The sequence below is a fragment of the Scyliorhinus torazame genome, chromosome 9 (genome assembly GCF_047496885.1).
Source record: "Scyliorhinus torazame isolate Kashiwa2021f chromosome 9, sScyTor2.1, whole genome shotgun sequence".
Lineage (NCBI taxonomy): Eukaryota > Metazoa > Chordata > Chondrichthyes > Carcharhiniformes > Scyliorhinidae > Scyliorhinus > Scyliorhinus torazame.
Genome location: NC_092715.1, coordinates 165319221 through 165340593, shown reverse-complemented (window position 1 = coordinate 165340593; position 21373 = coordinate 165319221). Strand labels below are relative to the sequence as shown.

Sequence of the window (21373 nt, the reverse complement as noted above, 5' to 3'; positions counted from 1 at the left end):
AATACTCCAAATGGGGTCTGACTAGAGCCTTATGCAGCCTGAGAAGTACATCCTTGCTCTTGTACTTTAGCCCTCTCAACATGAATGCTGACATTGCATTTGCCTTCCTAACTGCAGACTGAACCTGCATGTTAACCGTAAGAGAATCTTGAACAAGGACTCCCAAGTCCCTTTGTGCTTCTGATTTCCTAAGCATTTCCTCATTTAGAAAATAGTCTATGCCTCCATTCCTCCTTCCAAAGTGCATAACCTCACACTTTTCAACATTGTATTCCATCTGCCACTTCTTTGCCCACTCTCCTAGCCTGTCTGCAGCCCCCTGCTTCCTCAATTCTACCTGTTGTACAGTTGCTGCTTGAAAATGTTTTCTCCATGTTGTTCTACAATGCATTGTTCACTGCTGTTGCAATCTCAAAGATACATTGACTATATTTCCAGTTATGCAGGAGTGACATTGGGCCAAAGCTCCCTTGGTTCAGATAATCTTCAATTTAAGTAATGGCCAACATTTCAGTTAACCTTCAATAACAGACATTCTAAAAATGGAATCCTAGCTGTTTGAAATGCTAGTCTTTTAAAATGAGAATGAACATTTTCAAAAAAGTTACCAATTTTGGTAGCTATTGGTACAAATTATGTAATAAGTATTTAAAAATTACTCAGAATCCACGCCATTAGAACTCTGCAGAGGTTTTGTCTATTTGATTGACTTATTTTATTAGAGGTGGGGTTACTGCTTCACCCTCTTTGGGACTTGCTAATAAAATAAGCCATTTTGCGATTGTAAGTATTCATTCTGGTTCAAGCAAAATGCTTTAAATTTGGATTATAAACAATATATTGCAAAGCAGACCATTCAGCCCAACTAGCCCATGCTAGAGTATATGCTCTACTCGTACCTCATCCCATTTTTCCTCCACCTATCAAAACCCTCTATCCTTTCTCCCACTTATGCTTGTCAAGCTTCCCCACAAATGCAATTATTTTGTTCGCTTCAATCACTCTCTGCAATCGTGAGTTCCAAACTCTCATCACTCTGGGTAAAGAAGTTCCCTCCGAATTCTCTTTTTGTTGCTGATTTAGTCATTTCTTTCTACATAACTAGTACTTTAGTTTTATTGAGAATCATTTTTGTTTGTTTTCAACTCTCCAATAACAATTCTACAGCTTTATTTACCTGGTCATTCGTTATCAAGATGTTCCAAAATGTATGAATAATTTCCAGTTTTGACTTCAACATTAATATACCAGTTTTAGTATCTTCTTAATGTTGGCAAATGTGGATTTATCTTCCACTAAATTACAGTCATGTCATGTGCTCTGCCCGAAGGCAGGTAGTTGTCTCATTTTCTGCTGATGCTTCATCCTGAGCTGTTCTTGTCAATTTTTGTCAGTGGTGGTTTTGCCATTGCCTTCCACTCTTAGGGGCTGGGTGAAGAGTGGGTCCAAAGCATACCTCAGTTGGAACAGAAATCAAACCCAGACTGTTGGTCCAATTATGAACCACACATTAGCCACCTAGCCAACTGAGCTAATGAGACTTCTTTAAATTACAGTGGAACATCTAATTTCTTGCACTTTAAAGAACATTAATCTGTTGAAATATTCACTCATCGAAGATCATTTTCATCACTGTAAATCTATAAACTATTCTAAAATTCAGGTCAATGGAGCAGCATTTGAGTCTGGCAGAAATACCGATTATGTATTTTTAAAATAAAATTTCTTAATATTGTACTGCAATCAAGTACTACACATTGCACAATAAAAAGCATCTTCTCTGACATAGTTCTCCTCATTGCATTGGACAACACGGGACGACATATGGGTAAAGCACATGTAGATTGTAAGATTTATTTTGCAAGGCTCTGACTCTGAAATGTTGGACCAGTATTTAAACTGTACATGGCTGTGCTTGAAGACTAAAATAAGACAGCTTCCAGATGTATGAACTGAGTGATCCATTTGTTTAGATTATGCTCCACAGCTGATGCCTAGATTAGTGCTGGCTGGACGAAGCTATGGGAGATTTGTCTGGTTTCCACGATGCCATGTTTATATTTCATTTGGATTCCTCCTTCAAAGCTGACCTCCCTGTGACCTGCTGATAGGCTATGTCCACTAGGATACTGGGGCTTCATCTTGGCTGCAACTGATCTCAATTGAAAAAATCAGATTGTCTTTACTTTTCTATTCTGTTTTTATTGTCCTGCTTTGGGATTAATTTTGTCCAAACAATTTGACCTTATACTGAGATGTTTCTGGTGGAAGTTGAAGATAACTAGTTAATTACATCTTGTTGCACTTTGGAAATATATTATAGCAATAGACTGGATTACAGTATATGTAGATGAAAATGTGCAGTTCTGTGTTTATTATTTAATTAGCTTAAAAGGTAGTTTAGACCTATTGTTGATGGAAATGAGGGCAAAGTGGTTGATGCTATCAGCATATTTAGTGATAGATTTCCAAATAAAACTGTTACAAAAGGGAATAAATGGCTAGTGTACAGTTTTTAAAATAGTATAGCTAAAAGGCTTTTGGCCCAAGGCTAAGGGATCCTGCCCAAAAATGCCATATGTATTACACAATCGAGCACTGCAATGTAAACAGAATACTGTGCCATGGAAGCAGGGTGGTCTAAAGCTCCATCCCTCGTTCCTCCCCCCTCCCCCCACGCAGTTAAAAAATCTTCTGTGCTGTGAAATGACCACAGTAGTTGTAGTGTTATTTCTGTTTTGGCTGCTGAGCCAGGTTTTGGAACAAAACTGACAGTGAACATTTGAATTATTATAGGCTCTGCACTGCCAAAGAACTGCAACTGAATTCAAAATCCGGTAGAGCCTGGGTCAGATCCAATTGTCTCATTGTTTTTCAACAGCTTAATGTGCATATGAAATATATATCCACATTTATATTTGCCATTTCCAGTAACATAATGCATTTCTCTCTCTCTCTCTCCATATATATATATATTATATATAATATAATTTCTGCCAATGGTATAGCCCAATTTTAACCTCATTGTCTTTGGAGTAGAGAATTCCTTTAATAAAAGGGAATTTAATTTGAAATTTATAACATGTATTTAAATTGCATCTAAATATACAATCTTTATATGATTTATTCTTTGACAAACTCTGAAGGTGTTTGACAATTAAGGGGCTCAAAATATTGTGTAAAACCTTTTTACTTTGAAAGTAGAAGGCAGTCTTTTCCCTGAGCATTCTGAAGGTGATTGTTACACAATACCTTTCAGCAGTCCAAGATGATTTTATTGTTAATTAGTAGTTCATTTATTCTCTGCAAAGCAATGGAGGAGGTGAACCTTTTCTATAACTTTTATCCAACTAGTTTTATTGTTTTAATACCTGCTGTAAAGAGAACAAACGCGCTTCATTTTGGCGATCTTGGGACGAAATGGGTGGATCTAGTAGTAGTTCTTCTTTTTTAAAGCTACTGTTTCACATGGCTTGCAAAATATATCTCCTCTTTTTTTGTTTCCCACACCAATTGATTTATCATTTTGCTTGCAAGCAGACTTAGAATGTTAGGGCAGGAACACACTCACTTTTTTCTCGTAACTTTTTTGTTGCAGGCCGAAACCAGTTGACTTGAATAAATTTTTCTGCAGTCTGAATGAAGCCAGCAACGTGGAAAAATCTTGCCATTCAGGGTTGTCTGAATGTACATTTCAGCCACACAGTAAGCTGTATTTGTAGGCAGTGGACTGCTAAATACAACCATTTTTCGCAGCGGAGAGTTAGACAGGTGATTAGCATAATTAGCACAGACCAAGCTATACATATGGAAATGCTAAGTGTGTAAATGCCAGCTGCGGTGTAAAATTTATGTCAGGGGGTCGACAGGGCTGTGTGAAAGTATTGTGTTACAGCTGCAGGTCAAAGCCTCCATTGCTTACCCCCTTTCTTTTGATAGTGAATGCGCTAAACAGAAGAGAGGAGAGAAAGAACGGGAAAGAGAAGAGAAGAAGGAATATAACAGATAAGGCTTTGATAAAACATCATGATTGCTCTAAAAGTTTCCATTTTCTTTAGTGGGTTTGTTTTTATTCTTTTTCCCACCTTCAGTGCATCTGTGTATTTGTTGACATTAACCATTTCTCGCCATAATTTCCATGCAGTGTTGCCCCGATTTTATTCTCTGAAATTTGTGGAATACTTTTGAAAGGAAGCATCTGTTTTAGTTTGCAGTGAAATATAACAACCACTGATAAATACTTAAATGTACTTTTGTTTAAAAAGTTTTTTTCCATGTGCATAAATATCAAATTGGTGACAAAGGTGAATGAGTGCCTAATGTATCATGAGATGTGATCTTAAATGTCTAGATTTCTTTAGGTTTGTCATATAGGTTATTAAATGTATTTTTAAAGTTTCTTCTTAATTCCTGACAGGAAAAAAAACACTAGGGGAATATATTTGAATGAGCCCATAAGCTTCATTTGCAATAAATTGTTCATTTAGCTTTTGGTTTTGTACCTATTTCATGATAGACTTGTGGTGTCGGTAATGGAATATAGTTAACATCACACTGACCCTGTGATGAAACTTCCTTGTGTCTGCAGGGGGTCCTTATGAGTCGGCCCCTAATCCAGCTAATCCTAGTCGCAACAAAATCATGAAAGTGGCCCCCAGTGATGTGTGTTTCCCTGCACAGATGCAGAAGGAAAAGTGTTGGTTATAAATCACTCTGAAATGAAGTTCCATACAGACTGGGGAGCTTGTGTGAAGCTGGGGGCGGCCATTGTGTTTGCCCCATGTGGCCTACAGTGGAAAACCAATGAAAAGAGACTTTGTTGCCTAGAGGTGAGACCTGCTCAGAACTGATCAGTGATGTCAGCTTTGCAGAATGTGGATAAGAGGAGCGGGGTCAGCGTGACGCAACAAAAGTGAACGTAGTGACATGAGGTTGCAGATTTTATCAGAGTGTACAACGCAAGTTATTTGTAATAAGACTAATCATGTAGATATTGGAGGTAATTTTTATACTTTGGAACACAATTTTAATTCCTTTTGATATCATTAGTATTAAATATTGCCATATAAATTTAGGTATATTTTCCAAGAGGATAGCCAAAAGTTAATTTTGCATGGTTTTACAAGTTTGAATATTTACAGTTCAAGTTTACATGCAGCAAAATTGTAAAAATCAAATTCTACAAAATTGCCATTTTTGGTTCTATATGCTCTTTTTATTTGCCCGCCGAATGTGAACATCGCTGGCCCTGAATTACCCTAGAGAAGGTGGTGGTGAACCACTTTCTTGAATTGCTACAGTCTATTTGGCATCGGGACACCCACAGTGCTGTTAGGGAGGGATTTCCAGGATTTTGACACAGTGAAAGAACGGCGATATGTTTCTAAATCAAGATGGTGCGTGAATTGGAGTGGAATTTGTAAGTCATGGTGGTGCACCCATGCATCTGCTGCCCTAGTTCTTCTAGGTGGTATAGGTCAAGAGTTTGGAAGGTGCTGTCGAAGGAGCCTTGGTGAGTTGTTGCAGTGCATAGTGTAGATGGTACACACCGTGAGTCGGTGTAGAAGGGATTGAATGTTTGTGGAAGGGGTGCCAATCCTGGATGGTGTCCAGATTCGTGAGTGTTGTTGGAGCTCATCCAGGCAAGTGGAGATTATTCCGGAGCTCATCCAGGCAAGTGGAGATTATTCCAAAAATTCCTGACTTGTAGATGGTTGTAGGCCTTGGGAGGTCAGGAGGTGTGTTACTTTCTGCAGAATTCCCATTCTCTGACCTGGTCTTGTAGCCACAGAATTTATATGGCTGGTCCTGTTCCGTTTCTGTTCAATGGTAACCCCCAGGATGTTGATAATGGGGGTTTCAGTGATGGTAGGCCATTGCATGTTGAGGGGAGATGGTTGGATTCTTTCATGTTAGTGATGGACATTTTCTGGCACTTGTGTGGTGTGGATGTTACTTGCCACTTATTAGTCCAAGCTTGATGTAGATGCGTGCACTGAATGGTGCACCGATTTATCAAGTCTAATCTGTAACTAAGTATCTGTTAACTGATCCAGTTAATCAGGCACTGTAGTTCTTCAAACCAGCAGTTAGGGTGAAGCAAGAATCAGGCCAAGGTTTCCGCATGTAATTAGAAACGTTGCTGGAAAGTAGACATGCCTGAAGAATGACTGCGGGTGGAATCAGTTTAGCTATGCATTAATGCTGAATGGCCTGATAACACTTGCGAGTACATGGTACCAGAGGTTGCTAGTATCAATGGAATGGTACCCCAGCATAATTTGTCTCCTTCAGGAGAGAAAACTGAAACAGTAGGGGCGATTTTCCAGCCGTGTTGCACCCAGCGCAAATTCCACTATGTCAGTAGAATAGCGGGAGAGGCCCAAACCAGGATCTGTGCTGGGCACTGTGCAGTGCATGGTGCTACCAGCCTGCTGCAGCTGACATGATCTGGTTCACACCATCATTGGGCATGAACCAGAATAGCATATTAGAAACAGCATTAACATATTCAAAATCGGCTCTAAGCTGAATTCTCCCACTTCCCACTATTCTCCCACCTGCCAGCGCAACGTGAAGCTGGTGGGAATCATTACTGCTCTCCATCACCGGAGACCAGCGGTGGGATTCTCGGGCCTCCCAGCCACGTGTTTCTCGGCGGTGGGAGGCAGAGCGCCGTTCGCTGATAGCGGGATTCTCTGCTCCCGCTGCTGTCAATGGGAATTCTCTTTGATGGCCACAATGCCGCTGGGAAACCTGCGAGCCGGGGTACACTTCCGGCAGGACCAAAGAATCCCACCGCCAGCGAATGGCTGGAGATATCCGGCCCAGAAGTGATGACCATGCGGGGTGCTCTGATATCATCGTAGCCCCCTGAGTGATCGGGGACATAACTGGTATTGTAGCCATGCCAACCTGATATTTGGCACTGCCATGGGGTGGGATCTGAAGGGGGTGGGGCCTGTAGGGAAACTCTTTAGAAATGATTCGATGCCATTGATTTTTTTTTTTTTGGGTGGGGGGAAGGAGCAGATGGATGCCGGCAAGAATGGTGGGTGTGGAGGGGGCACTGAAGTCCCCATACCCACAATGTTAGGGGGTACACTGAAGCCCTGATGCCGGCAATGTTAGGGGGGTTGCATGTGAGTGGCAGTGAAGCCCTGCTGAAACTGATTTTATCCGGGGGGGGGGGGGGGGGGGGTGCTCACTGTCACTTTGAGATCTCTGTGAAACCAGACTTGCTGGCGTGTTGAGGCTCCATCCCCCTCCATGCCAGTGCAAATCATGCCCACCTCCAATAAAATGACTAAATGCTGGAAAATCCTGATGGGAATCATGCCGGAACAGCTGGCGAGATTCGCAACAATTTTTGTGCCCCAACTCTCGCAGTAATTTTGGGGGGAAAATTCCGCCCAGTATTTCAATTAAAGTCATTGAGATACAAATCTTAATCTTGCTTTTGAATAGCGTGGTACCAATTCATACATGATAGTGTGGTGAACCCAAACAAATTCTTTGTAAAGATAGTAAAACTTGATTCTTTTAGTTTTCACCTCTTGCTGGAAGAATGCGGGTTCCAAATCTATTTAAATGGTGCTCCTGGAGTGGAGGTTAGACGCAAAAGTCCAAGGTAGGTCATCTTCCAAGACCCAGGGATGCTAGAAGTCTGTCTGCTGGCAATTCAAACAGTAGCATGTTTTTTCCATCCATTGTAAGCATCAGTATCAGAGCAGCTGAGAGGAGGAAATTCCAACTACTGAGAGTAAGCTGGACATGGGATGACCTCTTGTGTACAGGTCTGCTCAGTGAAAGAACGGCACAGTTGGGACCCACCAGGAGTGCAAGCATGGTTCCATCCCAGAATCCCTATTGGAAATCACATAGCATGGCTGGCATCAGACCCCAGCATCTTTTGTCTAAGTATTTTTAAAGACTTGTCAGTGACCATTTTTTCACCAAGCCTCCCCTAGCAAGCCATGTCCATAAAGGCCATCCACAATTTGAATGCAAATCAATTATCCAATCTTTCATAGGACGCTAAAAACCCTATAATGCAGAAGCAGGTGATTCAGTCCATTGAATCTGCACCGACCTTCGAATTTATCTTGGAAATTTCAACAGGGTTAGGAGTAGGGGCCACCAGTTAACACTCTGCCAAAACCTACTGTGGCAGAGCAGGCCTAAGGATTTTTGAGTCCATTAAGATTGGTTGTGACATTACCACAAATGCAAATCTGGTTTCCTGTATGAATTGATTACGAAGCCTCTGTTATTGCATTTTGAATGAGAGTGGGTTAGCAGGAGATATAATAATCTTTATTGTCACAAGTAGGCTTGCATTAACACCGCAATGAAGTTACTGTGAAAAGCCCCTAGTCGCCACATTCCGGTGCCTGTTCGGGTATACAGAGGGAGAATTCAGAATGTCCAATTCACCTAACATGCAAGTCTTTCGGGACTTGTGGGAGGAAACCCATGCAGACACTGGGAGAACGTGCAGACTCGCACAGACAGTGACCCAAGCAGAGAATCGAACCTGGGACCCTGGCGCTGTGAAGCCACAGTGCTAACCACTGTGTTACCAATACTAACTTTAAACATAATCTTCCCGTGGCCATTTTGGATGGGAGATTTTTATCACCTGTACATTCATCCCCTGTGGCAGGCTGGAAAGTGGATGGTTTGACCACCAGTTGTGCTGTTGTTGAACAGAAGCAATAGTGATTCAGTGGGGATTAATTTTCTCATTCATTTTTTCCCATACCATGGGCGAGATTCTCCACTCCCGCGCCGGTTGGGAGAATCGCCTGGGCCGCCAAAATTTCCCGGGACGCCGGTCCGACGCCCTCCCGCGATTCTCCCAAGCGGCGGGAACGGCCCCGTCGAGTTCCGCAGGCCGGAGAATTGCCGGAGACACCCAAAATGGCGATTCTCCGGCACCCCCGCTATTCTCAGGCCCGGATGGGCCAAGCGGCCAAGCCAAAACGGCGGGTTCCCGCCGGCGCCGTCCACACCTGGTCGCTGCCGTCGGGAACAGCGCGCAAACGCTGGGGGGGGGGGCGGCCTGTGGGGGGGCGAGGGGGGGGATCCTGCAACGGGGGGTACCTCAAATGTGGGATGGCCCGCGATCGGTGCCCACCGATCGTCAGGCCATCCTCTCTCTAGGAGGAGCTCCTTCCTTCCGCGGCCCCGCAAGATCCGTCCGCCATCTTCTTGCGGGACGGACTTAGAGAGGACGGCAACCACGCATGCGCGGGTGACGCCAGTTATGCGGCGCCGGCCGCGTCATCTATGCGGCGCCGCCTTTACGCGGCAAGGCCTGGCACGTGTAGATGACGCGGCCCTGATCCTAGCCCATTGTCGGGGCCTGAATCCGTCAGGATCGGGGCCGTTTCGCGCCGTTGTGAACCTCGACGGCGTGGGCACTTCAGCGCGGGAGTGGAGAATCCCGCCCCATGTCTATAAACGGTTTCTTTCAATCAAAAGGTTCCAGAGGAAGTTCACAAGAATGATCCATGGAATGGAGAGCTTGTCATATGAGGAACAGTTGAGGACTCTGGATCTGTACTCGTTGGAGTTTAGAAGGATGAGGCGGGATCTTATTGAAACTTATAGGATACTGCGAAGCCTGGATAGAGTGGACGTGGAGAGGATGTTTCCACTTGTAGGAAAAACTAGAAGCAGAGGACACAATCTGAGGCTAAAGGGACGATCCTTTAAAATAGAGATGAGGAGGAATTTCTCAGCCAGGCGGTAGTGAATCTGTGGAACTCTGCCGCAGAAGGCTGTGGAGGCCAAATTACTGAATGTTTTTAAGACCGAAATAGATAGGTTCTTGATTAATAAGGAGATCAGGGGTTATGGGGAGAAGGCAGGACAATGGGGATGAGAAAATATCAGCCATGATTGAATGGTGGAGCAGACTCGTTGGGCCAAGTGGCCTAATTCTACTCCTATGTCTTATGGTCTTATGATCTAATTTAGCTGAAATTGGGAATTCATTCATGTGGTAATTCGCTTTTTAAAATGGCTTCTGTGAATGTGGATAACGGAAACCGTATTGATTTTGCACAAATGAAATTCAGTATAAATAGTTGACAGAGTAGAAATATTCGAATATGAAATAGCAGATTCCATAGTTCCCAGCGAATAAAAAGATATTTGCAGAATATTGGCAAAACAATTTGTACTTTAATAAAAAGGAGACCGTCCTCATTTCTAGCACAACTATCACACTTCTTGGATTCACCATTGTGACTGCAGGCAGTGACATGATTTGAGTTTCACACACTGCAAAATGTTGTTCTGACGTGATCATGCTCAGCAGAGAGTATACAGGGGAGTTCTAAGTTCTGCAACAATGCAAAGTTTTGAATAATACATCATGGCAGCCAATCGTGGTACATAATTTCAGTAAACCATACACAATCTATAATACTTTCAATGAATAAGTGAAACATAGATGCCGTATTGGAATATATTTATGTCTATGGGCGCGATTCACTGAAAAAATGTGAAAGTCGGTTTAGGGTGGGTTTGGCGGGGTGTTCCTCGAAGGCTGTGATGGACTATCAATTACGACGAGAGTAGAGAGTATTCAAGGCTTTATTACACAGAGATGTGTGGCCTCCTACAGCTGCTGCCGAAATGGCTGCAGTTCGGAGAGCACACACATTTATACTCCGCCTACTGGGTGGAGCCAGCAGGCAGGGATCTACCCCCGTACCTGTAGTACAGGGGCCTTACCGTAATACCCTCATATGCAGTGCAGTATATACAATATGATACAACAGTGGTGATTACCACAGGCTGCAGTGCCGCGATTGACACTGCTATTAACGGCATTTAGCCATTTTCTTGAGCCTTGGAGAGTTTCCCCCATCAGGACACACTTAGAAAGTTTTCCTGACGGGGGAAACTCTCCGAGGCTCAAGAAAATGGCTAAATGCCGTTAATAGCAGTGTCAATCTCGGGACTGCAGCCTGACTGGGGAGCTGAGCTCACCAGCAGGGCCGGCTGCTCACAGATCGAGGTGCCATTTTGAAAGGCTGCCCCAATCTCTACACCCCTTCGCATCCCCTTTCATGGGCATGCCCAGGCCCTGACCCTTGGCAGTGCTAACCTGGTACCTTGGCACTAGTACGGCCAGGCTGGCAGTGCCTGGGTGCCAGGGAGAGTGTGACGGTACTATGCTGCCCTGTCACCAAACACCTGGGGAGCTCGAGTGACCTGCGCAACCCCTCAAGGTGCCATCATGCCTAGTCCATGATTGAGGGAAACAGTGCTAAATGGCACCCTGTTTGCCTCACTTGAGTGCTGAAACAAGTGGGGCGGGATTCTCTGATCCTGAGGCTAGATGTTGACGCCATCATAAATGCCATCGCGTTTCACGACTGTGTCAACAGGCCCCAGGAGCAGCGAATCTGAGCCCCTCAGTAGGCCGGCACGGCACTGGAGCGACCCACGCCGCACCAGCTGCCGAAATCGGTGTCAATTGCATGCTGCGACCAGCGCGCGTGCGCATGCGTGGTGGCTTCCTTCTCTGCGCCGGCCCCGACGCAACATGGCCAAAGGCGCCGGCACGGAGCAAAAGAGGCCCCCAGCCCAAGAGGCTGGCCCACCGATCGGTAGGCCCTGACTGCGGGCCAGGCCACAGCGGAGGACCCCCCCCCCCCCCCACCCACCAGGCTGCCCCCGAAAGGACGCACGCCGAGGTCCCGCCGGGTAAGACCACACGTGGATGACGCCGGCGGGACTCGGATTTTTCTTGCAGCCACTCATCCCATCCCGGGCAGAGAATCGCTGGGGGGCGGGGGGGGGGGGGGGGGGGGGGAGTAGCGCTACCAGCACCTCACTGGCGCCAATGGTGCCAATTCCCCGCTCTCCGGAGAATCAGCAGACCGGTTTCAGGGCGTCGTCGCGCGATTCGCACTCGGCCCTGCGATTCTCCGGCCCGGCGTGGGCTGAGGGAATCCCGCCCATGGCCTTTTGTCTTGCACTCATCAAGACAATTCGCAATAGTAACAAATGTAAAGAGAATAATACTTTATACTGCATAAGAAGAGAGTGCTGGACTCAGATTAGTAGAAATATTGCCATGGAGAATGCAGCAGTTAATTGATGGCTGACAGTTAACTGTCAAGCTTTGTTTAAATTCAAACCAGGCAGGTTGACTTTCATTGGTCAAGGCATTGCCCTGGGGAATGAACCATAGAATGGCTGTCATTTACTTTTTTTAGTTGAAAAAGGCAGAATGCGTATGCCTGTTCTTTATGTCTACAAAAGACTGGGCCATGTGTAGTAATAGGTAATTTCTAGCTTGCAAGCCTGACCAATAATCTTAAATTGTTGACAGTGTAATTCTTAGCATTAAGTATGAAGCAATATTTTCAGCAATAAATCAACATACTTTATTACAAAAATAGTGACTGGGTCATTTGAAGAGCTGAATGTAGATGAATTAGAGGAAGGAGCTAAGAATTGATCCTGGAAGATCTCCCAGTGTAACCATGTGGACCTGGGAAGGGAAGCCATTGATAGTTTGGTAACAATTGGGTAAATAATGGAACCAAATAATGACCTTTCTATGGAGGTTAACAACAGGTGCAGGAGAATTTTGTGGTCAAGCACCTCGCAAAGCCAAGGAGGAATAATGCTTTATGGCTGATGTCATAGAGAATTGCTTTCACCGGTGAAATGGAAGGATGTCAGATTGATCAATGTATTGGGAGAAATGATCATGGAGCTGGGCGACGAGATGGAGTGATAGTTGTTGAGAAGAGCAGGGTCAAATGTGTGTCTTTAAGGAGGAAGTAATGATGGTGGTTTTTAAAGGGGGGGTGCAATTCTGGAGAACAGGGGCATATTTACTCTGCCAGCTAGCGATGGATGTTAAATGGCAACAAGTGGGAATGTTGCCAACAAACCAGAAGGGAGGTGAGCTTGTGGAGGATAGCATGTGTTGGAGAGGGTCTAGAGGGAGATAGGGATTTATGGCTAGAGTGGAACGCAATAGGCTCAAACGGAAGGGAGGGAGGGGGGGGCCGGTGTGGTAGAGCAGCAAAGCCGGGACTCATCTGATGAAGGAGCTGCACTCCGAAAGCTAGTGATTTCAAATAAACCTGTTGGACTTTAACCTGGTGTTGTCAGACTTCTTACTGTGCCCACCCCAGTCCAATGCCGGCATCGCCACATTGTGATAAACTATCTTTATCTTAATCTGTTAGAATTATCCTGACAAACTGGATTGAATTGGATCAATGTAAGGGTACAGTGTTTGATTTCAAATGTTACTTTGGACTCTTGATTATTCCAATAGCATTATAAATACTGTTTTTATCATTACAGCATTCAGTTGCAATAACTGTTCGGTATCTTTTATATTATGTATGGTAAAGTTAGTTTTATCAAAAAGTCCTGCATTCACCTGCTTAGATTCTTCTTTGAGTTGAAGTTTAATGGTTTGATGTGCATGGATGTTGGCAGCAAAAAAGGTTTCTGTTGATCTGAAATCCATGGAAATGTTCAGGACACAGGGCGAGATTCTCCGACCCCCCGCCGGGTCGGAGAATCGCCGGGGGCTGGCGTGAATCCCGCCCCCGGCGGTTGCCAAATTCTCCGGCACCGGATATTCGGCGGGGGCGGGAATCGCGCCGCGCCGATTGGCGGGGCACCCCCCCCCCCCGGCGATTCTCCGGCCCGGATGGGCCGAAGTCCCGCTGCTAAAATGTCTGTCCCGCCGGCATAGATTAAACCACCTACCTTACCGGCGGGACAAGGCGGTGCGGGCAGGGTCCTGGGGGGGCGCGGGGCGATCTGGCCCCGGGGGGGTGCCCCCACGGTGGCCTGGCCCGCGCTCGGGGCCCACCGATACGCGCGCGAGCCTGTGCCGTGGGGGCACTCTTTCCCTTCCGCCTTCGCCACGGTCTCCACCATGGCGGAGGCGGAAGAGACTCCCTCCACTGCGCATGCGCGGGAATGCCGTCAGCGGCCACTGACGTCCCGCGCATGCGCCGCCCGGAGATGTCATTTCCGCGCCAGCTGGCGGGGCACCAAAGGCCTTTTCCGCCAGCTGGCGGGGCGGAAATTCGTCCGGCGCGGGCCTAGCCCCTTAAGGTTGGGGCTCGGCCCCCAAAGATGCGGAGCATTCCGCACCTTTGAGGCGGCGCGATGCCCGACTGATTTGCGCCATTTTGGGCGCCAGTCGGCGGACATCGCGCCGATACCGGAGAATTTCGTCCACAGTGTGGAATAGAGAAACTGACCCAAGATGATAAAGCAATCTTGTAAGGAAATCGGGAATGAAAACCTGGCAAATGTTTTGTTACACAGACTGCAGCTCACTTGTATGTTGGTTGAAGTTCCACTTACACCTGCATTGAACAGACCGAGGTAATCAAACGCCAGCGCACCGGGGAGTCTCAAGACTCTTGTAGCTGAGCAAAGCATATATAATCTGCTACCATCATTTTTTGGTTGTTCCGGCCTACCCAAAATCAGATGTGATTTAATGGCAAGAGAAGTTTTATATATTGCATATTGTAAAATCTGTATTGTTGATTTCAATGTTTGTCCTAGATTTAAGGTACTATTAACCTGAAAATTATAAAAGCAGAATGTTTATAAAAATCTTGCACAAGAAGTCTATGAACTGCTGTTGAGCACTCCTGTGCCTTTTGTAGCTAATCACTTGAGGTTTTGCATAGAGAAATCAGATGGGCCTGGGCACTAAGAGTCAAATACTCATTTTGTATTTGTTGTAAATTAATATGGAACTATTGATAGTTGGATTTAGAGTTTTCCTTTTTAAGTGTTGTGGCAATGTCATATAATGCAGATCAACAAACCATGCTTTTAAGATCTTTAATGGAATGTGACAGGAGCTTGTTTGGGAAATAATAACTAGTGTTGATAGTAAACAGTTGGCCAGTTTTAGAAAAGATGAAGAATGTCCTGTTTGTCCTGGCCAGGATTTGTCTTTGATGCAAATTAGTGTTAAATTCCATTGATCCCAAAAGGAAATATCATCTCTGGCAAGAATTCCTCATGGAGCCCCTTTGCTATTGAATGAAAGGCTGGCTTCTGCGGTTGAAGTTTTTTTTGTCTTGACCCTGATGGGGATTTAACAAATCTTATTAACTAACACTTTATCTGTATGGATGTCAGGGGTCTTTACTGTTTCAGCTCTTTGATTAGGGTGATAGTGCTGGAAAATGTTACAGCTGCACTGATACTAAGCACTGATGCAGACTGTCTCATTCGTGGAGTAATAGAATCTCTGTACTGGTGATTGTTAATGAACTGTGTAAGTGGATCATTTTGGGCTTCTTTTGTACACTGCTGATTGCTTTACTATTGCAAGACCTTTTTTTTATAGAAGTAGAAAATTCATGTGGTGTAAGTTCCGCAATATAGTGATTAATGAGAACCAGGAAGTAATTGCCATGATGGGAAATAATGACATTTAGTGCACAAAATTACTTTCTAGGCCCTTACAATAATTTAAATTTGAAGTGAAACAAAGTAATTTATTAAAATTAATGTTGAGTATCTTTACCGCAATTGTTCTGGGGATAACCTGAAGGATTTCCTATAATAGCTTGCCAAGTGAACCATAAGTAAAAGTGTCCTTGGTATAGAATTTACCCAGATAGTTGTGGCAAAAAATAGTGAAGTTTTGCTAGTTAAGACAGTAAATTTGATCTCTGTTGAAAGTGTTGTATTTGGGCAGAAAAATATTCAAATAACTTTAGAAATTGCATAAACTATTAACGTTTTTCTACTTGGAAAGAGGGAAGAATCAATTTTTTTGCCACGTTTGCACAAGTACTGCAGAATATAAATTGAAAATAATTATCAATACACATATTGTAAGTAGCCCATTTGTTCTTGTGAAAGGTTGAGGGAAGGCTGGTTTCAGTGCCAAAATCATGGTTCTTTAGTCTAGGACAATAATGGTAACATTGTTCTCGGAGAATTTGATGAGATACAGAAGAACATTTTCAGTGACATTTTTTTTAAATAAGTTAATTTGACCCATTGCATTCTTTGGCGATGTTTAATTAGATTACAGGTACATATGAACCATGTGGCTGTGGGAATATTTCAGCTACTAGAACTAAAATCTACACAAATGGACAACGATTTAAGCAGTAGCAATAATTTTCTTACTGTTTATGCATTGCTAATCTAATATCCCAAAATTTAAAATAATGAGTTATTTCATATTCACTTCTCTATAATTTGTGCCGCAGTAAAGCTAGTTTATTGTCCCATATTGTTCTGGTACTTTGTAATCCATAACTAGTTTAAATTTAAAATAAAATGTAATTAGACCTATTCATACCTGGTCTAGGTGTGAATTACCCAATCATTAACATCATGAATAAATTATTTGTGGCCATAGAGTGAATCTTTTAATCCCATCACACCTGTTTTGCAAAACATAGGCATTTAGCATTCTCATTTGTCAGTTCTTTGGCTTTCTGGTATTTCTCATTGTTTTCCCTGTGTGTTTTCAAAGATCTCTCTCTACTTAACATCACGTGCTGAGAAGGTATTGTGTTGTTCAGTGCTGAAGGTTTGTTTCTGTCCTGCAGAATGTATTTTGTACATTTTCTTTAGCTATAACGTTCTCTAATGTAAAACTATCAGATCTTAACTCACAATTTGGATTAGATTGGATTTGGATTGGATTTGTTTATTGTCACGTGTACCGAGGTACAGTGAAAAGTATTTTTCTGCGAGCAGCTCAACAGATCATTAAGTACATGGGAAGAAAAGGGAAGAAAAGAAAATACATAATAGGGCAACACAAGGTATACAATGTAACTACATAAGCACTGGCATCGGATAAAGCATACAGGGTGTAGTGTTAATGAGGTCAGTCCATAAGAGGGTCATTTAGGAGTCTGGTAACAGCGGGGAAGAAGCTGTTTTTGAGTCTGTTCGTGCGTGTTCTCAGACTTCTGTATCTCCTGCCCGATGGAAGAACTTGGAAGAATGAGTAAGCCGGGTGGGAGGGGTCTTTGATTATGCTGCCCGCTTTCCCCAGGCAGCGGGAGGTGTAGATGGACTCAATGGATGGGAGGCAGGTTTGTGTGACGGATTGGGCGGTGTTCACGACTCTCTGAAGTTTCTTGCGGTCTTGGGCCGAGCAGTTATCATACCAGGCTGTGATGCAGCCCGATAGGATGCTTTCTATGGTGCATCTGTAAAAGTTGGTAAGAGTTAATGTGGACATGCCAAATTTCCTTAGTTTCCTGAGGAAGTATAGGCGCTGTTGTGCTTTCTTGGTGGTAGCGTCGACGTGGGTGGACCAGGACAGATTTTTGGAGATGTGCACCCCAAGGAATTTGAAACTGCTAACCATCTCCACCTCAGCCCCATTGATGCTGACAGGGGTGTGTACAGTACTTTGCTTCCTGAAGTTAATGACCAGCTCTTTAGTTTCGCTGGCATTGAGGGAGAGATTGTTGTCGCTGCACCACTCCACTAGGTTCTCTATCTCCCTCCTGTATTCTGACTCGTCGTTATTCGAGATCCAGCCCACTATGGTCGTATCGTCAGCAAACTTGTGGATGGAGTTGGAATCAAATTTTGTCACGCAGTCATGTGTGTACAGGGAGTACAGTAGGGGGCTACGTACGCAGCCTTGCGGGGCCCCGGTATTGAGGGCTATTGTGGAGGAGGTGTTGTTGTTCATTCTTACTGATTGTGGTCTGTTGGTCAGAAAGTCGAGGATCCAGTTTGCGAGTGGGGAGCCAAGTCCTTTCAGAATACAGTATTAAATTGAACTATTTTATCTCCAAAGAAGATCCTGGCCCCATCCTTCGTCCTGCGTGTTGTATTGTTATAATTCTTTCCTTCCCTTTACTTTTCCATGTTCCTTCCTGATTTCCTTCCTTTCCTCCTCCTCCTCCCCCTGTTCCTCTCTGCTCTATGCAATCTTGTCTTCCCTCAGCAGTGCCCCTTCTCCCTTTCTTCCTAATCAGTATTGGCTTGGAACAGGTCTTGGAACAGGCTGATGAATAGCCCCCATGCTTTGTGGAAGCCCTCATCCGATCCTCAGATGGTGTACATGATCTTCTCCAGGTAGAAAAATTCCGACAGGTCTGCCAGCCAGACTGCAGCTGTTGGTAGTGCTGCTGATCACCAGCTGAGCAGGATTCGCCGGCATGCGATTAAGGAAGCAAGGGCACAGGCCCGCTTCCCCATATGTAGTTTTGGCTGGTCCGATACCCCAAAGACTGCCACTCTCGGGCATGGTTTCACCCTCACCCCACAATCTTGGATATCGCCTCGAAGAAGGCCATCCAGAACCCGACAAGTCTGGGGCAGGCCCAGAACATTTGGGCATGGTTGGTCGGGTCTCCCTGGCGCCGTTCATATTTATCTTCCACCTCCGGGAAGAAGGTTCATTCGATTTTTGATTAGGTGCGCTCAGTGCACCACTTTAAACTGCATGAGCTTAGCCTTGCATAGGATGAGTTGGAGGTGGCCCTACTTAGTGCTTCGCTCTAGAGTCCCCATCCCCCATCCTACTTCCATCACGAGTTTGTCCTCCCATTTCTGTCTTCCCCGTCTAATGGTGTTCTTGCCCTTTCCTTTTCTTTTAATAAAATACATTTAGAGTACCCAATTCATTTTTTCCAATTAAGGGGCAATTTAGCGTGATCGATCCACCTACCTGGCACATCTTTTGTATTGTGGGGGTGAAACCCACGCAAACACAGGGAGAATATGCAAACTCCACACAGACAGTGACCCAGGGCCGGGATAGAACCTGGGACCTCGGCGCCATGAGGCAGCAATGCTAACCAATGTGCCACCCTGCTGCCCTTTCTTGCCTTTTCCAAAAATCACCTGTACATGTCCCCACAGTTCTCCTTCTCCCTACTGTCCGCATCCAACAATCCCTCCAGCAATGTGACTCTCGGGGCCCGAGGGTACCTCGTTTTGTCCTTGCGGAGAAAGTTGTTGATTTGTAAATGCCAGAGCTCCTCTGTTCGGTAGCTCCAGTCCTTCCATTAGTTCAGCTAGGGTTGCGACTCTGTCCCCCATGTAAAAGTCCCTGACCGCTAGTGTCCCCCCCCATTCTGTCTCCATTTCTTAAAAGTGGCGTATAGCATGGCTGGCAGGTATTTCTGGTTACCGCAGATGGGGGCCATGGAAGACATCTCGTTTAAACCAAAATGTTGTCTCATTTGGCTCCATGTTCTCAAAGTGGCCATCACCACTGGGCTGGATGTGTATTTTGCCGGGGGAGGGGGGGGGTGGCAGCGCTGCCGTAACGCGGGCTCGGAGGGTCGTTCCCTTACAGGAGGTCTCCTCCAGACTAACTCATTCCGTATTCGGTTCACTTATCCATCCCCTCACTCTACTTTAAATCAAATCAGCCCAAACTAAATCATTGACATTCACTGTCTGGTTTGATTAAACAAAAAACCTTTTGGAAAAGCAAGGATCTCTCAATCTTCACATGATGAAGGGATTTGCTTGTCTGCTTCAAATGCATTTTGGGAAATTCTGCAAACTATGTATGCTCAGAATGCACAGTTGTGGTTGGAAGCTCTGTGCCACTTTCAAAGCTAAAAGAATCAAGTCCAAGCTTAGGTTTTTAAGATATGCTGAGACCTTGAAGTAAAGTTTCAAAAAAGACATCAGGGCACAAAATGAATGAGAAATTTAGTCAAGTTATTGTGAGATATGACTTTAAAATATTTTGTTTAAAACTTATTTTCAACATTATAAATTTCAGTTACTAAGAAAAAATTACAAATATAAAATTTTTGATAAACATTTTGATTGGTTCATCAACAAACTGACAGGCAAGTGGTTAAACTGTAAATTAACATTATAAATATTTATGGCCACAGTTTCAATTTTAAATGTTGACTTAAATATTCTGACAGGAATTGGATGGAAATTGCATGCTTATGAAATATTTTAATAAGATTAATTGATATTCTAGAGTATATGCAAAATGCTATGCATCAAGTCCTGATATATTTCAGACCAAAATCCCACATTTAAGATTATTTTGAAGCTGCAGGCATTAAATATCTTGTCAGCACAGGTGTGTGCGTTGTGTGTGTGTATATATACACACAGCAACAAATGTAGTCAATTTAAAACCATGGAAAATGCAATATATAGAAATCTCTCTCTAATCAATTGTGACACAGTAGAAGTGCATCTGAGTACTTAATGGAGTGGTTAATGTTCAAGCAAACCTTCAAATAAATTGAGAATGGTGCATTTTATCAGCTTGTTCCTGTAAGGTAATAAACAGTCTGGCATATTGGTGCTAAATGGGCTGTAAGAACTCCCAACTAGGACAGTGTTCTTGAGAGACATAAAGAAACATTATTTTATTTGGTTTCTTTGTAAATAAAAGTGATAGAATCAATTTATGATCTACCAAACAACATCAGGGTAGGTTTTTGTGCTTGCCACCTCAATATTAAGCAGTGTCAGAAAATAGTGCAGAGTAGAAATTGGTTGGGGAGAATTGCGTGCCTGGTGTAGAACCTACCCTGTTTTCTTCCCATTAATTTAAATGAAAGGAAAATTAGGCAGGCTGTGTTACTGGGATGCAATCTTCCTCACTCGAGTTTGCTCTGTGACCTCTCATTCAATGCTTAACTCTCAGGCAATGAGGATGAATGTCTACCCAGCGGTATTTAGGAGAGTTTCATGGTGAAACGTCTGTGAGTGTACATAAAAAGAATAACAATTGACAGAAGGAAGCCATAAAACAACAGCCTCATCTTTTAATTAAATGTGCAAATTGAGATTGGATAAGTTTGTACCTATGTTTTGCATATGATTGCGTGATATTAATTGTCCTGTTTTTAATTTTTCCGGCATGAACCATTTCAGGATTGGGTAATAATTATTGATGGCAAAGATGTGCCACATGTGTTACGATTAATGGTTCGAGTGAAGAAATTCCTCTTGTTGCTGTATTCTGAAGTTGTTTTATCATCATGCATATGGGAAGTGGCTCATCCCTGACATGCACCGCGCCTGAATCCAATGCCGAATCACTGCAGTGTCACAGATTACATCTACAATTAACTAGTTTTTAAATTTTATATATGCAGATCTTCTTCCGTGCTTGGGCTTATTCTTAGAACTCTGTACGATATGAAGTTAGATCATGACCAAACAATTCATGGTTAATATCAGAAATGATGCCTTATGATGGATATATGGAAAAGTGTAGGACGTTTTACATTATGCAGCTAAAATCTTTTAACTGTTTGGGGATGCATTATAAAGCACAAATTTGTAGAAAAGTTTTGCATCATACTAATATAATTTTTTTAAATCTTGGTCATAATAACTGAGAATACCCTTTTTTCCCCTT

The 21373-nt window shown here is 43.9% G+C and overlaps 1 protein-coding gene across 5 annotated transcripts in view; it reads left to right on the top strand.

Moving 5' to 3' along the window:
* ptch1 (patched 1) overlaps positions 1-21373 on the top strand; it is a 97421-nt gene that overhangs the window by 15731 nt on the left and 60317 nt on the right. The window contains exon 1 of one of the 5 annotated variants that reach the window (XM_072516734.1): positions 3959-4057. The exons of the other annotated variants lie outside the window; for them this stretch is intronic. Coding sequence (XP_072372835.1) covers positions 4027-4057 — 31 coding nt within the window. The 5' untranslated portion in view covers positions 3959-4026. Of the gene's footprint in view, positions 1-3958; positions 4058-21373 lie in introns of those variants that run through there. 5 annotated transcript variants of the gene reach the window in all.